Source organism: Solanum lycopersicum, chromosome 1 (assembly GCF_036512215.1).
Source record: "Solanum lycopersicum chromosome 1, SLM_r2.1".
Taxonomy (NCBI): Eukaryota; Viridiplantae; Streptophyta; class Magnoliopsida; order Solanales; family Solanaceae; genus Solanum; species Solanum lycopersicum.
In genome coordinates, this window is record NC_090800.1 from 49,756,444 (window position 1) to 49,781,353 (window position 24,910).

The 24,910-nt window shown below is 34.0% G+C and overlaps 1 protein-coding gene across 1 annotated transcript; it reads left to right on the top strand.

Moving 5' to 3' along the window:
* Positions 1 to 3,185: 3,185 nt before the first annotated feature.
* Positions 3,186 to 4,600, top strand: LOC104647218 (uncharacterized). Its single transcript, XM_010322187.2, has 2 exons — positions 3,186 to 3,701; positions 4,106 to 4,600. The coding sequence occupies exons 1-2, from the start codon at positions 3,186 to 3,188 to the stop codon at positions 4,598 to 4,600; spliced, it is 1,011 nt and encodes a 336-aa protein (XP_010320489.2).
* Positions 4,601 to 24,910: the final 20,310 nt, after the last annotated feature.

Below are 24,910 nucleotides of genomic sequence, written 5' to 3' on the forward strand. Positions count from 1 at the left end.
CACTATGAATAAGGGCGTAAAACAAAATGTGAGAACGACTTTCCAAGCACGTTCAAATCAAAAGTCGACGCTAAGGGAGATGCAAGGAAAAAAGTATCCCTTCTTGGATTTTGAAACTTTTGAAATTTTTGATGAATTTCTTTTGTTAAAGCTCATTGACTTTCCAGAGATGAAGCGACCCGATGAAGCTGGAAAAACTGATGACCCAAATTATTGCAAGTATCACAGACTTGTGAGTCATCCTCTTGAAAAAAATTTTGTCTTTAAGGATAGAGTGAGGTGATTGGTTAGCGAAAATAAAATTATCCTTGATGATGAGAAGGCTACTTCTAAACAGATCCCTATCACGTTTGGGTCATTGGATCTGGTCCAAATATATTTCTCTAAAAAGCATGAAAAAGAACCAGTAGAACAGGACGTTGACATAGACGGTGATGAGGGTTGGATTCTTGTAACTAGGCGAAGACGCAACAAGTCAAGCTTAGGAAAAGAATTATCCGAGCAACCGGTTAGAGGAAAAATGGTGAAGAAATCAGAGAAGTAAAAATATATCAAGTGCTTCAAAAGGGCAAAGGTTGAAGTGCATCACTCCCAAAAACCTCGACGTCTTGTGACGCTAGAGGAATTCTTGCCAAATTCGTTCGACACAAAATCTACTCAAGCCAATGTCGAGGCATCATGTTTTAATGTGGATAAAGAAAAACCAATGAAGGTTCCTCCTACTGTAAAAGAAGGAACAACGAGTCAATCCTCACCAAAAGTGTCTCCAAGGGAATAAGAAAAAGAAACAAGGGAAATCTCAGAAATGATATCTCTTTCATCTTTTGAAAAATCTATTGAACTTTCTTCCCAAGATGCACATGTCTGTGTTACTAAAATCACATTTACAGATAACGATCTTCTATTTTGTAGAGAAGAAGATAAATAGAATCTTAATTGATGAAGGATCTGGAGTCAACATTTTGCATATCCACGCAGTGAAGGAACTTGGCATCACGACTAGGGAACTTAGTGAAAGTGCTCTATTGATACAAGGATTTAATCAAGGTGGGTAGAGGTCCATAGACTCTATTAAATTAAATATCCACATGGGAGATATGCGAGCAAGTAAGTGAATGCATGTGAGTGACGCAAAGATATCATACAATATATTACTTGGCAGGCCTTGGGTACATGAGAATAGAATTGTCTCATCTTCTAACTATCAATGTTTGAAATATCTTGAAGGTGGAATTGAAAGAAAGATAGTTGTTGATGATAATTCTTTGACCGAAGTGGAGACACACTTTGCGGATGCGAATTCTTATTTGAGAAGTTATGTATTTGATCGACTTGGTGAAGCGACAACAAAAATTTCTGGGTTTGAGAGGTTAGGTCCTCTTAAGAAGAATAACAAGAACCTTAGAAGTTATTAGAAAGTTACAACGCCTACTTCACAATTAATTCGAAAGGATTTCAGAAGTTTGATTCCTTCTAGGATGAGGCAACGAGTGTAACTTGTGGTTTCCTGTAAAGAGGAACTCAAGGCAAAGGTTCATACTGTGGTTTACACAAAAGAGCATGAGGAAGATGAAGAAAGTGTAGGTTCCTCAAACGATGTTACAATAAAAAATGAGTACGATTCTTTGCCTCAAATGAAGATTGAGGAAGAGGTAGAAGATATTGTCTCATGTTGTCATATATCTGTCAATGAAAATGATCCTGTGGAAGAGGAATATGCTAGAGATGCTCCACCAAAACTTGAAAAAAGAGTAAAGATCACAATATATCCTTTGAAGGAATTTAAACTTGGCACTGATGAAGATCAGAATCCAACTTACTTGAGTGCGTTTCTAGAAATTGATGAAGAAGTTCCTTACATAAATATAGTCAAAGAATATAGAGATGTCTTCGCTTGGAGTTATAAAGAAATGCCTAGATTGAATCTTGGAGTAGCGGTCCATCAATTGGTAGTCAAAAATGGTTCTCATCCTGTTAAACAAGCTCAAGACGTTTTAGACAAGACTTGATTCCGTTGATAGAAAATGAAGTTAACAAACTCATTGAGGCAGGCTTTATTCGTGAGGTCAAATATCACACATGGATTTCAAGTATTGTTCTTGTGAGGAAGAAGAATGGTCTAATTCTAGTTTGCGTTGACTTTAGAGATCTCAATAATGCATGCCGTAAAGATGAGTTTCCTCTTCCCATTCTAGAGTTAATGATTGATGCCACCACTGGTTATGAGCCAATGTCGTTCATGGATGGTTCTTCTGGATATAATCGAATTTACATGTCACCAAAAGAAGAATAACTCACTGCATTTCGCACGCCAAAAGGTATTTATTGCTACAAAGTGATGTCATTTGGTTTAAAGAATGTTGGCTCCACATATCATATTGCTATGCAAAATATCTTTGACGACTTGTTCAATAAAAATGTTGAATGTTATGTTGATGATTTTGTAGTAAAGTCGAGGAAGAGGGCTGATAATTTTAAAGACTTAAGGATGGTGTTTGAATTACTCCGAAGATATCAATTAATATGAATCCATTGAAATGTTCCTTCGGAGTTACATCTGGCAAGTTCCTTGGCTTTATTGTGAGACATCTAGGAATTGAAATTGATCAAGCCAAAGCTGATATAATATCAAAGAAGCATGCACCTCGAGATATTCATGAGATAAAAAGTCTCCAAGGAAAGTAAGCCTACTTGAGATGGTTAATCTCAAATCTAGCGGGGAGATGTCAACCATTCAGTCATCTCATGAAGAAAGGTGCTCTTCTTAATTGGGACTAAACATGTAGCGAAGCCTTTAAAAGTATCAAATTGTATCTAGCGAAACCTCCGGTTTTGGCAGCCCCTATACCTTGAAAACCATTGATACTCTACATTGCAGCACAAGAAAGGTTTGTAGAAGCCCTGTTAGCTCAAGAGAATAGTGAAGGCAAAGAAAATGCTCTTTAATACTTAAGTAGAACGATGACGCCAAATGAGCTAATTATTCAGAAATTGAAAATTTATGCTTGGCACTGGTCTTCTCAATTCAAAAGATGAAGCATTATTTTCAAGCTCATGTTGTCCTCCTTATATCTAGAGCAAATCCCATCAAGTTTGTTATGTCAAAACCTGTCCTTAATGATCGACTAGCAAGATTGTACCTCCAATTCCAATAATTTGAGATTGTGTACATCCCTCAGAAATCCATGAAGCGACAAGCACTACCGGATTTCTTAGCAGACCATCCTATACTAAATGATTGGGAGTTAACCAATGAGTTTCCTAATGACGATGTGACGTTAATTGAAGTTCAACCTCTTTGGAAAATGTATTTTGACGAGGCTACACATCGCGATGAAGCTGGTGCTGGCGTGGGGTTCATCACTTCACAAGAAGAGATTCTACCATTCTCTTTTACCCTAAAACAATGTTGCTCCAATAATATCGATAAATATCAAACACTGATACTTGGTCTTGAAATGGCCGTTGACATAAAACAATTACATATACATGTCTTTGGTGACTGTCGATTGGTGATGAATCAACTCTTAGGAAGTTATGAGGTAAAAAGGCCTGAATTGCGACCTTATCATGATTATGCTCAAAAGTTGATAATATGGCTTGGAGATGTAACCCTTCAACATGTGCGTCGAACAGAGAATAAGAAATCTGATATATTGGCTACTATAGCTTCACCGCTAACCCTTCGTGATCAAACGCATGTAACTCTCTTTCAAAAGTAGATAGTATCACCGTTGAATGACGAACAATATATTGAAAATAAGCTTGATCATATTGTCGCTATTGTTGAAGCTGCGAATTAAGATTGGAGACAACCCATTATTGACTACCTATGTTATGGGATACTTCCAGAAAATCCAAGAAGAAGAACTGACATACGCCGTCGTGCACCTCATTTCCTTTATTACAAGGATACATTATATAGGAGATCATTTGAGGGTATTTTATAACGATGTTTGGGAGAGGAAGAAGTGATTCAAGCTCTGCAAGAACCACACTCAAAAGTATGTGGATCACATCAATCTGGACTAAAACTTCACTTTCACACAAAGAGGATTGGGTATTACTGGCCAACAATGGTGAAAGATTGCTTATATTACGCTAGGAAATGCGATGCTTGTCAAATCATGCGAATTTCATTCATCATCCACCCGAAGTATTGCACCGAACCATTGCATCTTGGCCATTTGATGCTTGGGGACTGCATATTGTAGGACCATTACAAAAGTCTTCTGGTGGACACTTGTACATCTTGGCTTCAAATGATTTCTTTTCAAAATGTGTTGAAGTTGTCACTCTTAAAGAGGTGAAGAAAGAGAATATTGCAAATTTCATCCGAGAAAATAATATATATCGCTTTGGTATCCCTCATTATATAATAACAGACAATGGCAAACCTTTTGATAAAAAGTTAATGAACAAGATTTGTGATCTTTCTGACTTTAAGAAGCGTAAATCTTCTATGTACCATGTTGCCGCTAATGGTCTTATTGAAGCATTCAATAAGACTCTATGCAACCTTCTCAAGAAAATTTTCTCCAAATCCAAACAGGATTGGCATGAAAGAATGGAAGAAGCTTTTTGGGTATATAGGACATAATATAGCACACAAACTCAAGCAACACCATATTCACTAGCTTTTGGAGTTGAAGCAGTCTTGCCACTCGAGTGTCAAATACCCTCCTTAAGACTTGCTATTCAAGAAGGGCTCACTGAGGTACAAAATGCTCAATTGCGTCTTTTTGAGTTACAAGCACTTGATGAAATGAGGTTAGAATCCCATCAAAAACTTGAATGTTATCAATCTTGTCTATCTCGTGCTTTTAAAAACAGGAGGTGATTTCATGTTGGAGATCAAGTTTTCGCGGTAAGAAGATCCATCATTAATTCTCACAAGTCTGGGGGGAAATTTATCTCAAAGTGGGATGGACCATATTTCGTACAAGAATCATATTTAAATGGTGCTTACAAGCTTGTTGATGCTGATGGATTAAGGATTGGTCCTATTAATGCTAAATTTCTAAAGAGATACTATCCTTGAAGTAAGATGATGCTCCTTAAGGGACGAACCTAAATTGCATGTCACTCCTGGCCGCAAGAGTATAAATTATGTACGGCACAACCACAGAAAAAATTACTCAAATCCCCAAAACAACGTTGTGACATGATCCTCTTTATTGAGGTACTTAGGCGCTTAGAACCATATTCCAAGTTCTGTTACATGAGTGTCAAAAAAAAATTCCACTTTATTTGTCGCATGAAAGTCAAAGAGATTTGTATTTTATTTTATCTTTTGTCTCATATAACTTTAGGCTTGTACAAAGTATTGATAGGTCAATGGAGGGGGAAACCCTTATAAAATATGAGTCTCTTATTAGTATGGTTGAAGTCTTTAAATTAGATCAAGTATGCAAATTGAAGTCTTTATATCCTTCGAGTTTATTATTTGAAGTACCCAAATTCTCTATGTATACAGGTTGATGTATTCAAATCGTCTAAGTATGAAGGTAAGACTTCAACTATGTAAGTAGAAGTCTCCAAATGCGTATGTAATTGAATTCAATGCCTAAAGGTGCGCGAGGTTTGTCCCTTTGTACCTTAAGCTTACTTTGTTGTGGATTATCCCTCAATCGATCGTTGAATTTTTATGTTTTAAGGTGGAAAAACTTGTCCATTTGTACCTTAAGCTAGGCCTTTTCACGGGTGTATAATTAAAATAATCTTTTTATATTTTCATGCCTTAAGGTGGACTAGATTTGTCCTTTTGCACCTTAAGTTGACCTTTTCACAGGTGTATATTCAAAAGGATCTTTATAAGGTGGATGATATTTGTCTCTTTGCACCTTAATCTAGCTTTGTTGCGAATTTATCCTTCAACGAATCTTTAAATTTATATGCCTTAAGGTAGACAAACTTGTGCCTTTGCACCTTAAGCTAGAGTTTCCACAAATTTATCTTTAAAAGATCTTTAAATTTTCATGTGTTAAGGTGGACAATATTTGCCCCTTTGCACCTTAATCTGGTCTTTTCATGAATTATCCTGCCTCAAGTTTGTTAAGTATTAGAGACCATGTAACACCTTGAGTTTATTTTCAAGGCAGGAGCGTTACACGGTATTTTAGTAAAGCTTCATGGTTAAAAATTCGGGACCTTGTAACGCCTTGAGTTTATTTTCAAGGCGGGAGCGTTACACGGTATTTCATTAAATCTTCAAGTTGGTTAAACATTCAGAACCTTGTAACACCTTGAGTTTATTTTCAAGGGGGGAGCATTACACGATATTTTAGTAAAGCGTCAAATTGGTGAAGCATTCGGGATCTTGTGACACCTTGAGTTTGTTTTCAAGGCGGGAGTGTTACACGGTATTCTAGTAAAGCTTCATGGTTAAAAACTCGGGACCTTGTAACACATTGAGTTTATTTTCAAGGTGGGAGCATTACACAGTATTCTAGTAAAGCTTTATTGTTAAAAACTCGAGACCTTGTAACACCTTTAGTTTATTTTCAGGACGGGAGAGTTACATGACATTCTAGTAAAGTTTTAAATTTGTTAAGCATTCGGGGCCATGGAACACCTTAAAAGTATTATTTATTTATTTTATTAAGGCATGGACGTTAAAAGAAAAAAAAGAAGAAGAAGAAGGAGGAAAATACAAGTAAAGGAGAGATTGATACCCGTCAAGATTTTTGAGACCCGAAGGTATAAAATCTGGAATCTTGGATGTGTTGTAGACCTTTATTTCTAGATTCGGAATCATCAAACGTATTGTGATTTCGTTGCTCCTACGTCAACACATGAGAGTTTTAGTAAGTCATAGAAATCTAAAACATTTTAGCATGGCAGAATCTAGAGTTAACTTCAAAAAATCATCTAGAAAGAGTCTTAAGGTATTAAATTTTGAATTTTGGATATGTTAGAGATCGAAAAGTCTAGTTTCTGAAAAATCAAATGGTTCATTATTTTGATTTTTCTATAATTAGATATGAATTTTCTTCGACGGACATGTAAGGCTGTAAAAAAGTGACGAATTTTTAGCATGACAAAATCTAGAGCTAACTTCAAAAAATCATCTAGAATGATTCTGAAGTTATTAAATTTTGAATTTTTGGTATGTTAGAGATCGAAACGACTAGTTTATGAAAAATCAAATGGTTCATGATTTCAATCTTTCTACAATGAGATATGAATTTTCTACGACAGACATGTCAATCTGTAAAAAAGTGACGAAAATAAATAAAGAAGGAGGAAAATTACCTTGAGTATGCCCTTTTCGTCGTAGGCTTACAATCTTTTTTTGAAGATAAAATTATGGAGACAATTTATCTATTTATATATGTCATGTGGTGGGATAAAATTCATCTCCCAATTCAATTACAATTTCTTCCTTTTTTGACAAATATATATGTGTGTGTGTGTGTGTGTGCGCGCGCGTGTGTGTTTGCGCGTGCATGCGTGTGCGTGTGTGGGTGTGTGTTTTTGTGTGTGTGTGTGTGTGTGTATGTGTGTTTGTGTGTGTGTGTGTGAGAGAGAGAGTGTGTGTGTGTGTATGTGATTGTGTAAATTAAGTAGGATTACAATTGTTAATTAGATTAAAATTCATTTTTTGACTAAGATGAATTTAGTAACAGGTAAATGCTTCAAGCCTAGTCTCTAAAAGATAAAATATCTCGACAAGACTTGAAGTAGGGGGCATTTATAATCATTTAAAATTTATTAAATAAAAATTTATAAAGTTATCCGGATTATATTGAATTCATAAATATATTAATCCAAATAAATATTGTGGATTGATATAATTGAGTTAAATATTTAAGTTCAATAAATATGGATTTAATTAAAGTCTAAATTAATTGATTTGGGCTACGTTGGATGAACCCAATTTGTTAAACCCAATCCCATCTCTTTCTAGAGCCCATAATGGTGCCACGTGTGCAGATGATGTGGCATGCCAAGTTAAATAAGAAACCAATAGAATCATGACATGTGTCAAAGATGACAAGCCCGCTCCATAATGCCCAAATGACATGTCACTTAAATCTGACTGGCTGAAAAGAATCCTATTAAAATCGCAACTCCTCTATTCTAAAATTATAAATACGGGTGCTCATAATTCAGAAAAGAGACAGAAAATTCTAAACAAGAAGCTAGAGAAACTCCGTGGTACAAACGCCATCTAATTCTCTAAAAAGCTACAAGTTTAAGAATTCAAGCATTCAAGTTCAAGAACGATAAGGATCAAGACCACCAAATTCAAGAACAAGCTCAAAGCCCTTCGATTCATATAAGAGTCAAGATCAAGATAAAGTCGAAGTGCAAGTTCATCATAGATTCAAGAACAAGCTTCAAAGCCCTTGAATTTATATTTGAAAAGGCGAATTCAGAGGAATTATAGAGATTGTAACACTCGCATTTGAAATAGTAAAATTTATTGTTGCTATAACTTTCCGTTCTAGATTATTGTTTTCTCGACGCGAATTTTATTGTCTACAATTATATTTTCTATTTTCTGGAAATTTCATTGAATATGTTGTAATTGTTATTGAAGTTGGCGTCTTTATACACATCAATTGTATTAGATAATTTAGACACATGATTTTGGTATAGACATGAAAAGTCATATATATAAAAGAGTTACTTACACATATATAAGAAAGTACAATGTGTTTAGTGTTGATAATTTTAAATTTGTAAATCATCTTTATTGTGAAGCATGGCCAATTACGATCCTGGGTCTGATCAATAGCTATTACTGTTAATTATATATGTATTTTTAAAATAAATGTTATGTGATTATGGAAATCAAATTATCTTTAAAACTCTTAATATGACTTTATCCATAGGATTTCAAAATAAAATGATGTTATGAATCTATTTTAGTCAAGTGCTCTTTATTTCTATTTAGTATGTCGAAGGACTTATGAATTAATAGAAAATCTATAAAGAAACGATAAAAAAATATCGATATAAAATCTATTGTCATTGAATTTGTTGTATAATTATTATTTTCTTGAGAACTTATAAATATTATTATAGTGCATAAACTGCATAATGGGTGCATAATTTCTTCTATTCTTATAATATAAAAAGATAAAAATTAATTTTTTTGAATTAGTGATAAGATAATTATTTTATGTTTATTAAAATAACAAAAGTTATGTATGCGGTTAGTTTTATATATATATAGGGCCATTCTGAATGTGCAATGTTGACATTTTAAAATTTATTTATAAAACATATAAGATTAATTAAAAGATGAAAATTTTGAAATTTACAGTTTGGAAGATGGTTATAACTTCTTCACACTTTCTATAATGTAGAATTTTAGCAAATATTAATGTGATAGCTGACACGCTCATTTAAAATATGTTAATCCGTATTACTTCTTCAAATTGAGTTATTATAATATCATAATTCTTTTTTCTGAAGATTGTATAGGTAAAAGAAACAATTCAACATTTTATAGACAATTTTAAAAAAATAATAGAAAATGAATTTACTTTTACCAAAATTTTTATTTTTAAGCTATTTTTTAAAAATTTCATCAAGATATCTGTCTTGACGTATTTTCTTTAATCTTAACAATTTTTTTGAAATGATTAAAACTTCCCCAATTTGCAATTTATATGCTAAAAATGAAAGAATGATAGTACATGAAAAGTTAAATTAATAACTATTACTAATTTAATAATGGTTATTTGTGAATTCCAATGATAAAATCTTTGCTTGATGTAGCCATTGAATAAAATTTATTTTAAAAAATTCTAAACTACTTGATTAAGAAGATTTTAAAATAAATTGATACTTGGATTCAATTAGAATAGAGTGCTCTTTAGTTTCTGTTAATATATATGGGGAGGCAGGAGGACACCAACACAACTTCAAATATTTCAAGAAATGATAAAAAAAATTATTGACATAAAATCTATTGTCATTATATTTGTAGTTTACTTTTATAATGTAAGAATTTTTTATTTTATAGTACAAAAAGTGCATAATTTTTTTTTAAAGGATAAAAAAATATTTTTATTTAAATTGGACATGAGGAATTAATTTTATTATTAAAATCACACATAACATATGTGAATGGTTAATTTTTTTCGAAGATTGGAAAAAGAAAAGAATCAATTCAGTATTTGATAGAAAATTTTAAGATACTAATAAAACAAAATGGACTAATTTTTACAAAAAAAAACATTTATCTCTAAACTAATTTTTAAAATATCATAAATATAACAGTTTGAATGTCTTGTCTTTAAGATTATATCAATAAATTGATTGTTTACTTACTTATTTTATCTGTAACAATAGCCAAAAATAAATAAATAATGAGTTGTTTATGAAATCAATTCTTAAAAAAAAGCAAAATATTAATTCATCAATAAATTTTAAAAATTGTCGCTATAGCATAGAATCTGATGTTAATTTTAGATAGACAAAATCTTTTTATATATTAGTGCATATAACATTAAGAGAATATAATAATAATAATAACAATAATAATAATAATAACAATAGTAATAATAATAATAATAATACTAATAAGGTAGTATTATATTTTTTTAAAAGAAAAGTTACCATTATTAATTTTATTTTCTTAATTTAAGAATATTTTTTCAACGTGCGGGCACGTATACTAGTAGTTATAATGTAAATATGACTCATTACAAAAGATAATATTAATTTGTAGTCAAATATCAGTATCGTTACCTCATAATAGAAGAACCACATAAGTAACACTAGGTTGCATTTGTGTCATATGTAGATGAAGACCCATAATAATATCTATACTAAATACCACCTTTTGGTCAAAATGCACATAATTGAAACACATTCGTTTATTCATAGCTAATACACATAACAAAGAAGCATTTAAAATAAGTAGATCATGTCAAGCAAAGTCGATCATAACTTTAGGTCAATAGAGAGTGCATATTCATAAGTCCTCATAATAAAATGGAATTATATCATGGGTACTTTATAAGTCTACTTGTGTCATGCATGAGTCACATCAAATAATACCTCTCATACTAAGCAAATCATCTCAAGGATTCATTAGTCATGGTTCATGCAACATATTAATAGTTCATAGACATAAGAGGAATACACCATGACTATTCTAAAAGTCCACTTGTTTCATGTATGACTGTCATCCAATATTACCACTCCTACTAAGTAGACCCTTTTGAGGAACTATACCACAGAACTGACTTCCGTATTCATAATTCATGTTTTTGTTTATTAGAGGGAATATATCTTTAACCAACATAGACCATGTGATCTATATGGAATTAGATGTCATATAACCCAAAACTGAAAAAAGGTATCCTACATGCCTAAGGTAGAACTAACTATATAGCTATAATGTGGATCCACTAACTAAGACCTACGTCAGCACATAGTTATGGTATAGGCAGATTGCTTCTAGAAACCTGCTTATTACATTAGTGGAGGGGCTTCTATCTCATGAGTATTACTTGGATGACCAACCCTATTGCATTAGCGGAGGGACATTTTCCTCAATGTCCATAACCTTCATCTAACCGAAGTCATAAGATAGATAATTGATTCAATAAGGTGAGAACTAACTTTCACTCTCAGAATCATCATAATCATATTCATATTCATGTGAGAAGTACTTTCACATTGCATCTATAGTGTCTTCAGTATAAATACATTTAAATTAACACACTAATACTATCCTAAATTTACATATTATGCATAATCATATCATATCGTACATAGTCATGTGTAGGGTCATATGGAAAAAGGATCTTAATTCCATACGACAATATGCACAGTAATCAAATACCTCCACCTTTTAAATTGATCAGCCTAGTCATAATGTACCTTTCATGCATAATAGTATGTATAGGTGCATATAATAACTAACCTTTCAATGTACACCTTAGATACATCAAAGTTATATTCATGCATGGGTTTGTGTGTAATTTTCCTTACAATGTGACAACAACATTATCGTCATATACACTTTCCCCAAAAGGAGCACATAAAAATATACATAATACCCTAATCGTGCATATACATCATACCTTGCATTCAAGGATCATATTGATGAAACACATAAAGTATGTAATATAGGGAACATAGATATAATCATGACTCAAGTAAGACATTCATCTCATGCATAAACTCATTGGATCATTTTTTAGGTCATGTGGGTGAGATCTTCTTACAATAGGGTCATACAAAAATAAACATACATAGAATCTCCCTATTAAAGCCAAACATTCTTAACTTATTCATGTTATCTTTTACCCTTAAAGTCTTAGGAGGCATCTTTATGATATAAGATTTACTATCAAGCAATGTGTCACATGATCACCAAATATACCCAATTCTTAGGTGACCTTACCACATGCCTTAATAGTGATCAATTATAGTCATATAGGATATATACAACTCAATGTCTACAGTACAAAACAATAATCCCTCATATAATTCATAATTAAGTCAATTCATGTCATTAAGCTTTACTTATAATCAATACAAATCTAGGTGATCTAGATCTATGGAATTTTGCAATAGAACATGAGATAGAGTAACTTCATAATAAAATCACCTAATAAATGTAGAGATTGTAATTTATCAATATATACACATCAATCAATCGGTACAAGGGCTTACAATTGAAAAAGAAGGGGACGACATGGATCATGTTGGGATTTTCTTCAAACTCTATACATATATCATAATTTCACCAATAATTAATGATATATAATCCAAAAGAATCATATTGATCCATTAATCTTTTTTGTACGGTGACCCATGCTATTGGATGAAAACAATTGGGTATGTTTGAAATCATAATTTAAAGGGATTCTTGGGGAAAGATTCCTAAGACTGAAGACTTTCATACCTTTCTTATGAATACTTTAAGAATTGATGAAACACACTTAATTGTTTTTTTAGCCCAAGCCTCAATATTTCTCTTCTTGTTCTTTCATTTATAGAGAGAAACTTTCCGAGGAAGATGAACTTTTTGGTTTGAAGTGGGTCTTTTTGAATGTAATTCGTTTTGGGGATATTTTAATATAAAATATATTATATAGCCACTTAGAAGTAATATAATATATATTAACTTTATAATTTAACTTAAAAATAATATTACGAAAAATCCCTACCACATAAAACTTAGCCGAAAAAAACTAAGTAAATGTTTAAGGAAGCATTCAAGCTTCTTGAATTGTTGTGCCTAACTTATACCCTCCCTTGGAGTTGCCTTAAGCTTTATAAATCTAAAGGCATATCCATGGAGGTACTCAATGACCTATTAATACCAAAAGTATATTTATTTAAACATAATATAGATTATTTCTATTTAATGTACACTAAAAAGGAAGTTACGATTTTTACCCCTCTTTAAGCCTCTCTTTGATTTACCAAACAAAACTAAGGGAATTAGAAAGGGAGCTTTTAAGGCCCTTAGCAGGATTTAATAGACATGAATCCTCCCTTAGACTTTGGCTTTAATTTTTAGAGCTAAGGCATTAGTCTACAAGGGAATAAGCGATAGTGGACCCCACTTGCACACGTGCACTGCAATGTTTTACGGCAGCCCCTACTCGTGGTGGTCCCCATTCGCTTGGGCCCTCTTTTTTGTCCTTAAACCCTTACATGTATAGCCCCTAAAAACTAAGTCATTGGTTCAAGTAAGCTTCTAAGGGTGGTGAAGGCTTTTACCTTCCTTTCACACTCTCTTGAAAATATACTTGGTCAAAATTGACAAAGGTATTGGTAAATGGAAGCTTCAAAGAAAGGTGAAATTTGCCTTCCTTTAACCCTACCTTAAGGTTATACTTAGCCAAAATTTTGGAACTTTTTATATCTCCAATTTATAAATAAACTTATGAGGTTCATACGTTAGACTATAATTTCACCTATCAATTCTTCGAATGTTACATTATCTCCCTCTTAGGAACATTCATCCTCAAATGACGATTCCGACATCTTACAGAATTTAAAGAGTCATAAGTAACAGACCAACAAGCATAAAGTATCCAAATAATACATTACATAAAGGAAACTTCAACTTCATTTCAGCATAGTAAATGCGAACACAAGGGAGTACATCTATCAATCCTAACATACATGAATTTTTATAAGTAGTTATGTTTGAGGAGGAACTATCATCTTCAATTCATAATATGCTCCTGATATATTCATGGATCTCATATGCAAATTTTCATACTTTTCAAAATAGCATTTATTCAACGAGGAATTTTTCAACTCCAAACTAAAGCATGTTCATATATTCTTTTCATGAAGTACAATATGAACTTCTTACTCGAAGCACTACAACATGACAAAAACAATTCATATAAACTCATTTTTTTTAAAACACAAATTTTCTTGAACATGCATTACATAAGGAAGTCATGGAAACATGTATGCACACACCAACAACATTAGCTAGACAAGACCAACTCCCCCTTAAGAGTGACCCTTTACCCCCATTTCTAAGCATCATAAATTACATAACCATGGAAGGAATCACACTTTCAAATAAGAGTAAGCTTAACACCACAATATAGAGCAAAATGCCATTTTACTATAAGCAAAGCTAATTAGCTTTATCAATTCTTTTCATTTGAAGTAAAATATACAACATTATTAAGCAATGCTCAAACTATGAGAAAATATCTACTCCATCCTCAAACATATTTCATGCAACAGAAGAAAGTAGAAACTAAATCTACAAACTCTTTATGCATGAAAACTTCAACATTTCTCATTTTATTGGAGAACGTACCTTCTCATATTAATATCTTGCTCATAATAATAACTTGAAACCAATCATGCAATTACATCTTAAAAAAACATGTATATAATTTTAACCATTTACCTTATGAAGCATATAGGAAAGTCACAACATAAATCATAGGAACTACTTTTCTATTTATATACAAATTCTCTAGAACATACATATCGTAAATAGGTCACGTAAAGCCCATAAATCACACAAGACTCCAAAAGCACATACTAAGCACATAAATAGACATCTTGATTTTCAAGATAAAATACGAATCTGAAGAAAAGGATGAGGATATCGGTACTTTCAATCAATGTTGCTATTGAAGCACATAATCTCGTCACCTCGGAGAAAGTCCACTTTTTACTAACAACCTAGAATACTACTCCTTTCTAACAAACTCGAGCATTACCAAGGCTAATAATAACATTACCGGGCTCTAAAAGTAATAGAGATTTTACAACCATGAAGCAAACCCTACCAAAGTAAATAATAGTAACTCTAAAGGATAAGGGAACCATCGGACAAACATAAAATCCAAGACTCCAAAAATCGTGAAACGTGTCAAGGAGTACTAATCATTTTGAGCTAGAGGAGTAATAGAAGGGAACATAAGGACATAAAGACATATCATTGGCCCTTGGCCTCCCAAATAAGCACCCTCAATTAAAATCCTTACTAACATTCCACTCCTCACATTCTAATGGAAGCACTTCCTTACTCTTCTATTTCTTAATTTACTGGTCTAAGATCTCAATTTATACTTCAATATTATAGAGGTTCTCATCTAAACAATCTTGATTACAAGAAACCTTACCAACACCACTCGAAATCTCAAATGAGCCTACAAAATCGAGAAAAATTCCCACACTCACTTCACTCTTTAAGGTGAGAATTTCAAACAAGAAAAAATCATGATCATCAAGGAAACTCAATGACCTTATCTTCTTATATACCGTGAGTTTATAGTATCTTTAATGCATTTAAATTAAGAGTTGTGTAAGTCTAGAATATTTTTGGATTGATTTTGATGGTTTTGTATCATTTTTTGCAGGAAAGATGTTTAGCCATAAAATTAAAGAGACGAATGAAAAAGTGTATAAAAAGGCATCCATAGAGGCAATATATTAAATTGTAGATCCATTGACGCCCTGTAGACGGGTATCGTAGATGGGTATCATATGCATTGGATGAAATTAAGGAAATGTACAAAGTTTTGAACCGTGGTAAGAATTGATGGTCCATCGATAGTTTGATAGACCATAATGGTAATTCGTAGAATGATAATGCGAGGGTTCTGATACCTGATTTGTGAAGATTGTAAGTATGGAGTCACAAAGAGGCATTGACGGACCGTTGATTGATTGATGGACCGTACTGGTGCTTCGCTGTTTGATTGAGAGAGGGTGTACTTTGGATGCTGAAGTAGTTTCTAATTGCTGGTTTACAGAAGGGACTTACGAACCATAGATCCATTGACGGCCAGTAAGTCAGTCTCATAGATTGAAGAAGTGTTCGTGAAAACCATTCCTTATTTTTTGTTTTAAATTATGTGTTAGTTTTCTATAAATAGGGTATGTTAAACTCATTTTTGGGGTTGAATTTTATTATTATTGGTCTAGTTTGAGACTTTGGAGAAATTTTTTTGCAAACCTAAGTAACTAATGATTTTTTAAGTTGATTTTAACGATTTTGATGTTGATATTTAAGTTGAAATTCTAGGTTTATTATTCTCACTATGTAAGTTCATATTTTTTCATTTAAAATAATGAATTGTGTTCTTGTGATTATGGGTAGTAAAAATCCACAACTAGGGTTGTGTGAACCATGAGCAATTAACAACATATGAATAGTAATTAAGTGATCTTCGAATAGAGTTTTGCATGCATTGTTCTTTCGTTTAAAAGTCTTTTTAGCAGTTGAAAACATTGAACTCGCCTTGTTTCTACTTGCCACACCAAGGATGTAGTTAATACGAAAAGTAATATTAACATAAATGTAGTGTGATACAATATAATAATCTAGTGTCGATTGCTGTGAGGGTGAACATAATCCATACACTGATACGATGTCTAATATTAGGTAAAAATAAGGGTTAGTAAATTATACATACGTAGCAGGACCAAGGTGCAAGGTAAAATTCTAGATATCGAACCACGGATTTAGTGATACATAACACATGACTTTGCATGAAGTACGCTAGGAAATGATTGCTATAACTAGCATTACTGTGTTATGAGCTTGTGGGGAACACATACACCCTAGTTACTTTCACAACATGTTAACAAATGAAGTTAACTCATTCTTACTTGACAATCACATAATCTTAGGAATTCATTTCAGAAACCTCCATTTTTACTTACTTGTTTCCAAAATACCTTGACTAACTGAATATAATCGTGCGTTAAATTTAAGTATAAACAATATTCCTCGTGGAATCAACCCCAACCTAACCGTTCGGTTCTTTACTTAATAAGGATCACTTATGCTTCTTTTGGGAGGCGTATCTTGAGCGTATTAAATTTTGGCGCTACTGCAGGGGAATAAGACTTTTAGATTAAGTTTAATTACATTGTTGAACTTTAGTAAAATATTTTCTAATCTTACTGTTTTAGTTTTTGTGTCCCTAAGGATATTACATTAGTGTATGCCAAGTAAAAAAAGTAGAGGCAAACGGCTCACTCTTTACGATAAAAAATTAGATAGAAACTTGCGTAGAATGAATAATGAAGGAGTAACGAATGTTCCTCTCATAGGAGGATTGGGTTATGAAGTATGTTTCCAACCACCATGGGAAGTTAATGAGAATAATAAAATTCAACCTAATAAAAAATTGGGAGAAGCACTAAGACCCTTAGTCCCTCAAGTAGCACGTCTGAATGATCATTAAAGAGTCAACATAAATATCGGTGAGTGTGATGGACGTTTTATCCTCCAGCCTCTACCTCCGGGACATATATTTGTGGTGAATAGTATCTTCAAGTTGATTCTGATAGTGATAAGTTTATTTATAAGGTTGCCGACAGATGATCCACGTGCTCACATAGCTAAGCTAAACTATGTATGCAAAAGTTGCATAGGTCGACAAGATTGGGTTATGAATGTCATTGGGGTGAGGGTGTTCCCTCTATCATTGACCGGAGATGCTACTATATGGTTCAATGAGTTCCGTACAACTCTGTTTATTCATGTGATCAGTATACAAATGCATTTCTAGAAAGATTCTTTCCAGTATGCCAGATACTATACAAGAAGGACAAGCTCAAGAACTTTATAGCTCAACCTGGAGAGTCTGTGAGTAATTCTGGTATAGATTCACTCCCTTCTTGAGAGGTGTCCAGAATGACATTATTTATAATGAGTCGTTGAAGTAGTAATTCTTTTAGGGAAGGATGACAATGGCAAGGCAGTGCTTTATACTATTAACGGAGGTTCGTATGGCAAATGCTCCTGGGCATAGATCACAAAGAAAATAGAGAAGATATCTCGAAACAACAAAGCTTGGAGTAGAAGAATTTCAGACAATTTGAGAAACATCTTTGTCATTCATTATAAAAATGACCATGATAAAGATGATATTCACGAAGGGATAGCGTAGACGAGAACTCATCTAAGGTTAGTGGTGACACATGTGACTGGAGTGCACACATGGTGAATGCGGTGAACTAGTTGACAAAAAATCCACCAACGGAGGATGCATATGAAGTGAATGATAATATGGGGGGGGTATACAACAGAACGCCCAAGGATCCAACACAAATAATTGTCGCCAAGACGAAGGGATCAGAAATTAGGACTATGGCAATTACAATTGAGAGAGACAATATGTTCGAGATGGGAACTGCAACTGCGACAATAATTACAACCGGAACAACTAAAACAACGGAAAATATTGAGTTGGATCTTATGTTCTCCCTTAAAATAGAAAATCTTCCCCTAGGTATGTTGTAGGAAACTTGGTGCAAGTTAAGGATATGATGAAGAATAAGATGAGAAGGATCGATGCGAATAATGAGAATGTAAAGGAGATGAGGAATGAATTATTCGGTATTCATCATAAAGTAGATTCATATGCAGTTTCATCAAGGATCTTGAGCTACTAATGAGTCAGTTGTCTACGACAATGACCCAAAGGAAACTAAGGACTCATTAAAGCAACACAATCAAGAATCCAAAGAATGATGGACATTATTTGTCGTTCACTACTCGAGGGGGTATGAAAACCATTTTCCCACCTATGCAATCTCGGGTTGAGATTTATACTAAAAAGATAATAAGGTGACAAAGGTTAGAACAAAGCATGAGAGTTTGCTTGAGAAAGAGGATGTGGTCATAGAGAAAGTGGGTCCCTTGCCAAGTCCTACCCTTTCCTCAAAGATTATCAAAGATGACCGAAGAAGGAAAATACTGCAAGTTCATCACTATGCTAAAACAACTTTCCATCAATGTTCTGTTGATATAATCTCTAGAGAAAATGATTGGTTATGCAAGTTTTATAAAGAATATGGTTATAAACAAGAGATCTCTGAGTTTTGAGGATGACAAAAAGTTTCAACATTGTAGTGATATTGCTATAACATCCCTTGTGCCGAAAAAAAAGCTCCTAGTGCCTTTACATTCCCTTAGACTATTAGGTTATTGCATTTTTTGCCACTTTGCCAAGGCATTGTGTGATCTTTGTACTAGCGTAATCGCATGCCATTTGACATTTAGAAGAAACTAGTATTGGGTAATTAAAAAAAACATGTGGTTGCTCATGGTGGATAGAAATGCGAAGAAGCCTATTGGATTGCTCCATGACGTGTTACTGACAGTGGAATCATTCATTTTTCTGGAGTACTTTGTTATTCTTAATTTGAAGGTTGACTTTGCGGTTCCCGTTATCCTTGGGAGACCATTCCTTTCCACGGGGCGTGGTTGTTTGACATGGAGAAAGGGCATACGATGTTAAGAATTAACAGTTGAGGAAAAGATTTTTGATATCTATAGGTCCATGAAGTAGAGTAGTAAGCTCTAATCGGTATGTACTATAACTTTTAAAAGTGAGAGTGGTTTAAAGGTGAAAATCGAGGATAGAATGAGTATTAAGGTGTTACAAGCTTGATAATGAAATTTGAGATTTCATCAAAGAGTATGACACCTTGGTGGGTGCACTTGATAAGTGTGTATATCGGCAAAATCCGAAGAATTTGGACTTGGATAAGAAAAATTTTGAGACTCCACCAGCGAGATCATTTGTTGAAGAGGCAACTCCATTGGAACTGAAGGCTATACCCCCACATTTGAGGTATTCACTCTTGGGTATGGATGAGACACTCCAGCCATTATTGTGGCATATCTTAATGGTCCATAAGTCGAGTGTTTGGTAGCAGTGCTAAAGAAGTTTAAGCAAGCTATTGGGTTGAATATTGAAGATATTATCAAAATTCCCCTCGTTATATTTTCTCTGAAAATTCAATTGATGTCGGATCATAAGCCTAATATAGAGCATCATAGAAGATTAAATCTGCCTATACAAGAGGATGTGAAGAAGGATAATATTTAAAGGTTGGATGCAGGAGTCATATACTCCATTGGGGACAGTAGTGAAGTATGCCTTGTTTAGTGTGTGCCTAAGAATGGTGGCATTACTCTGTTCCCAAATTAAAGAAACAAGCTTGTGCTGATGTAACCAGTGACCAGATTGAGAGTTTGCATGGATTACAAGACGTTGAATACTTGGACAGAGAAGGACCATTTCCTTATGCCATACATTTATCATATACTAGATAGACTTGTAGTAAACGGATGGTATTTCTTCTTTGATGGGCATTCGGGCTACAATCAAATCTCTATAGCTCCGGAAGACCAAGAGAAAACGACCTTCACTTGCCTGTATGGGACCTTCATGTTCGAATGGATGCCATTTAAGTTGTGCAATGCTCCTGGAACATTCCATCATTGCATGATATTAATTTTATCTGACATTATGAAGGACACTATTGAGGTGTTCATGGATGATTTCTCGGTGGTTGGTGACTCTTTTGGTAGATGCCTTGAAAATTTGGCTGACGTATCAAAAAAGGTGTGAGATTGCAATTTAGTGCAACATTTGAGAAATATCACTTTATGGTAAGAGAGAGCATAGTTTTGGGGCACCATATTTCTAAGAAAGGTATTAAGGTTGATAAGGCTAGAGTGGAGGTAATAGAAAAGCTTCCTCCACCTATCTCGATAAAAGGTGTGAGAAGAATTCTAGGAAATGCATGTTTCTATAGGAGGTTCATAAAAGATTTTTCAAAAATTTCGCAATCGTTTGCGCAAATTGATTGAAAAGATTGGTAAATTTGACTTCGATGGTACTTGTCTCATTATATTTGGAGAGTTCAAGAAGAAGTTGGTCTTTGCGCCCATCATTATTGCTTCAAATTGGGGGGAACCATTTGAAGTTGTGTGTGATGCTAATGGTGTGGCGCTTGGCGTGGTATTGGGTAAAAGCAATGAGATGATACATCACCCTATTTACTATGCAAGCAAAGCTGTAAATAGATCCCAAAATAATTACACAGTTATAGAGAAAGATATTCTTTACATGGTGTTTGCATTCGAGAAATTTTGCTCTTAATTACTTGGGACTGTGGTAATAGTGCACACAAACCATTTGGTGTTGAGGTATTTTATGGAAAAGGATTCAAAACCACAATTCATTAGATGAGTTTTATTATTTCAACAATTTGATTTTGTCTTTAAATACATCAAGGGAAGAGAAAACCAAGTCGCCGATCACTTGTTTTGATTGGAGGATTATGCTTTACTCGAGCATGGTGACAAGTGTGAGATAAATGATATGTTACCATGTGAAAAAGTATTGGATGGTTCCCATAACCTAATTCATTGGTTTGCCAACTTTGATAACTATTTGGCAAGCGATGTGGTACCTCCGGATCAGTTGTCTTACAAAAGGAAGAAGTTCATACATGATGTAGAAATGTTCATTTGGGATGATCCATACTTGTACCGTAGTTGTGTTGATGGGATTAAACGTCTCTATGTGCCAGAGGTTGAGATGTTGAGTATTCTTAAGGCATTTCATTCATCACATGTTGGTAGGCATCATAGTGGTGTTCAGACTCTGCATAAAATTTTGCACTGTGGAAACTTTTGGCCAAATATCCAGCAAGACACATTATTTTCCCAAGTCTTTGACCGTTGCCAAAGAGAGGGCGGGGTTTGAAAGATATAAAAGTTCCTTATGAAATTAATCATGTTAATCAAGTTATTTGATGTATAAGGCATTGCTTTTATGAGGACATTTGTGAGTTCATAAGGGGTGACATATATTCTTGTTGCGGTTAATTACATATCGTAGTTGGTAAGAGTAATTGCGCTCCCAAAAATGAAGGCAAGAGTATAACTGCATTATTGAAGAATAATATCTTCTTTAGATTTCGCACCCCAAGGGCAATTATCAGTGATAGAGGTTCCCACTTTTGCAATAAGTTGTTTAAAACATTGCTTGAGACGTATGACATCCACCATAATGTCGCTAGTCTTTATCATCCACAAACTAGTGGGAAAGTCTAAGTGTCCAACATAGAGATAAAGAACTCTTCAAAAAGACAGTGAATACACAATAGAACGGATTGGTCAAGGAAGATTGATGATTCTTTATGGTCCTACTGCACAGCATGCAAGACTCCCATAGGTATGTCTCCGTACCCACTTGTATATGGGAAGTCTTGCCATTTGCCAGTAGATCTAGATCATAAAGCCATGCGTGCAATGAAGAAGCTTATATTCGATTGAGGCGCCTATGAACTCAAATTGTGAATGACTTGAATTAGCTCGATGAATTTTGCCTAAAAGCCTACAGAAAATGCAACCTTGCACAAATCGAAGATAAAGAAGTACCATGATCAAAGGATTGAAAAGCGAGATTCGTAGTTGGAGGTCTTGTACTTATAATTAACTTTAGCTTTCCCTAATTTCAGGGAAAGCTTAAGTCCAAGTGTTCTGGATTATTTTTAGTATAGCAAGTGGTCTCGCATAGAGTGATGGAGATTGAGAATTGTGAAGGAACTAGGTTCGAAGCGAATAGACAGAGGAACAATCTTTATCTGGGAAATACGGAGAGTACAAAAAGTAACTGAGGATATTATCTTGATGAAGTCTGAGTTATCAAAAGGTCTGAGTCTTTCTGCAACATTAAATCAAGTGCTACTTGGGAGGCAATCCAAGGTGTAAAATCTATCCAACAATAGGTTAACAATTTCGGTCAAATAGCTTTCTTTTGTTTGTTTGATTTCTTTTACTAGTGTAGTTAGTTGTTAATGTTTGGTTTTAGTTTTGGCTGGATGTAGCATAGGGTTGTTGACACCCAAATTTTGACCCGCGCTGGTATAAATTAAATATCGAGCCTCAGGAGTTTTTCAAATTATTTAAGTTAATTAGTTTTATAAATCATGCGAAAATTAAAAAATAGAAAATAAAATATATATGTATATATATATATATATGTATTTATATGTATATATGTATATAGATATATGTATATATATATATATATATATAAGTTTAAAAATATATAACACATGAATTTTATGTTACTTCGAATACGCTTTGACATAATTTTCGATGATATATTTTTGTATATAAGTAGTATATCTTATGATTATTCCAAAAAAAAATCATCAAAATATACATTTAAATGTTTTATTAAACTAGTCTTAGTTTAATTTATAATTATATTTTAAATCACTTTTACAATTTTATAATTATTAGATAAGGAAGCTCGTTGATTCATCGATACGAATTCATTTTTGTTTTAGGTTTGGCCAAACTTGGATATTCATTAGACCAACCCATCCTTAACTTAGCTTGATTTAGTTTTGGCCGTTCACACAAATTCTCTCTAATTCCCCAGGCCCATTTTAAATATTACTCCAGGCTCAATATTCTTCAGCAGCCCAAGCCCACTCCCTTCTACTCTCTTCTTATATTCAGATTAAAGGCCCAATTCCTTTTACCCCCACCAATTTAAGATAACCCAAAATAGTATTCCCAGGCCCGTTTCTCCCTCTTTCAGCTTTTAAACCCAATAGCCCATTTCCCTTTTGTTTATTTTTAGCCCACCTCATTTCCAAATATCTCCTTTCAAATTCCGCGTAGCTTTCGCAGTGTAACAGACAAGGAGGCCAAAGCAGTGGCCAAATTGCGAGAGCTAAAGGAAGAGGCTAATTAGGTCTATGCCAAATTTGTAGAGAATCAAGACGGACTCAAGAGGGAAACTCGAAAGATCAAGAGACTGAAGCAAGGGTATGATGAGTTCGACAGCTGGATCCAGCAGAAAATCGAGAGGATGCGATATGAGAGTCTAGAAGACAAAGGTCGTCTGGGTGAGGGGTTTTTGCTGATGCTGAGGTACATGTTCCAACATCACAAAATCTGGAAAGACGACGATGGAGTGGCACCATACGGAGCAGCATAGTGGACATCGCCCCTGCGCTGGTTTTTCTTTGTTTGTATTCGCATTATTTTAGCCGCTGCGTGGGCCTGATGTTATCGCACTTTCTAAATAGCCCCTGCGTGGGTTTGTCTATTTCTCTTTTCGAACATTTTCCTCATTGTTAAACATTATTTTGGGGGGAATCATTTAATTGGTTTAAACTCACACGGACATCATTCGAATGTGTTAGGCCCACCCTAGGCACAAACAGGGTCCCCATGCATGATTAGGACAAGTTATCTGTGTGTATTTAAATGCTTATGTGTTATGTTGCTTTGAATGAGGATATCGTAAACCCACTCCTAGCCAAAATACCAAAGAGTATACAGAAGGCACCGTTACAAATCTCCTACAAAAATTCCCAAGTCTCAAGTTTCTCACCCAAAAATCCATCTTCCATACCACAAATCCTGAATACCGCTCTATCGTCTTAGGAAAGGTGAATCACCGCTATGGACAAAGGTAAGAACGTCCAGACGGAGCTCACTAACAAGGAAGTGCGAATAAAAATCGAGCGAGTCACTCGAGAAATTCAGAAGATTAAAGAGGAAGGACGTAAAGTAAACATAACCACGACGATCTACAAAGCTGCGGTCACGACCTTGGATGAAGATCTGGTGTCGCAGATAAAAAGAAAGAAGGAGGTTCAGATGGAA

Bases quoted from the DNA above. Each gene is read 5' to 3' on its own strand.
- LOC104647218 (XM_010322187.2), top strand. From the start codon at position 3,186: ATGAAGCGACAAGCACTACCGGATTTCTTAGCAGACCATCCTATACTA. The intron at 3,702-4,105 runs GTAACTCTCTTT...ATATTACGCTAG, and splicing joins CCCTTCGTGATCAAACGCAT to GAAATGCGATGCTTGTCAAA.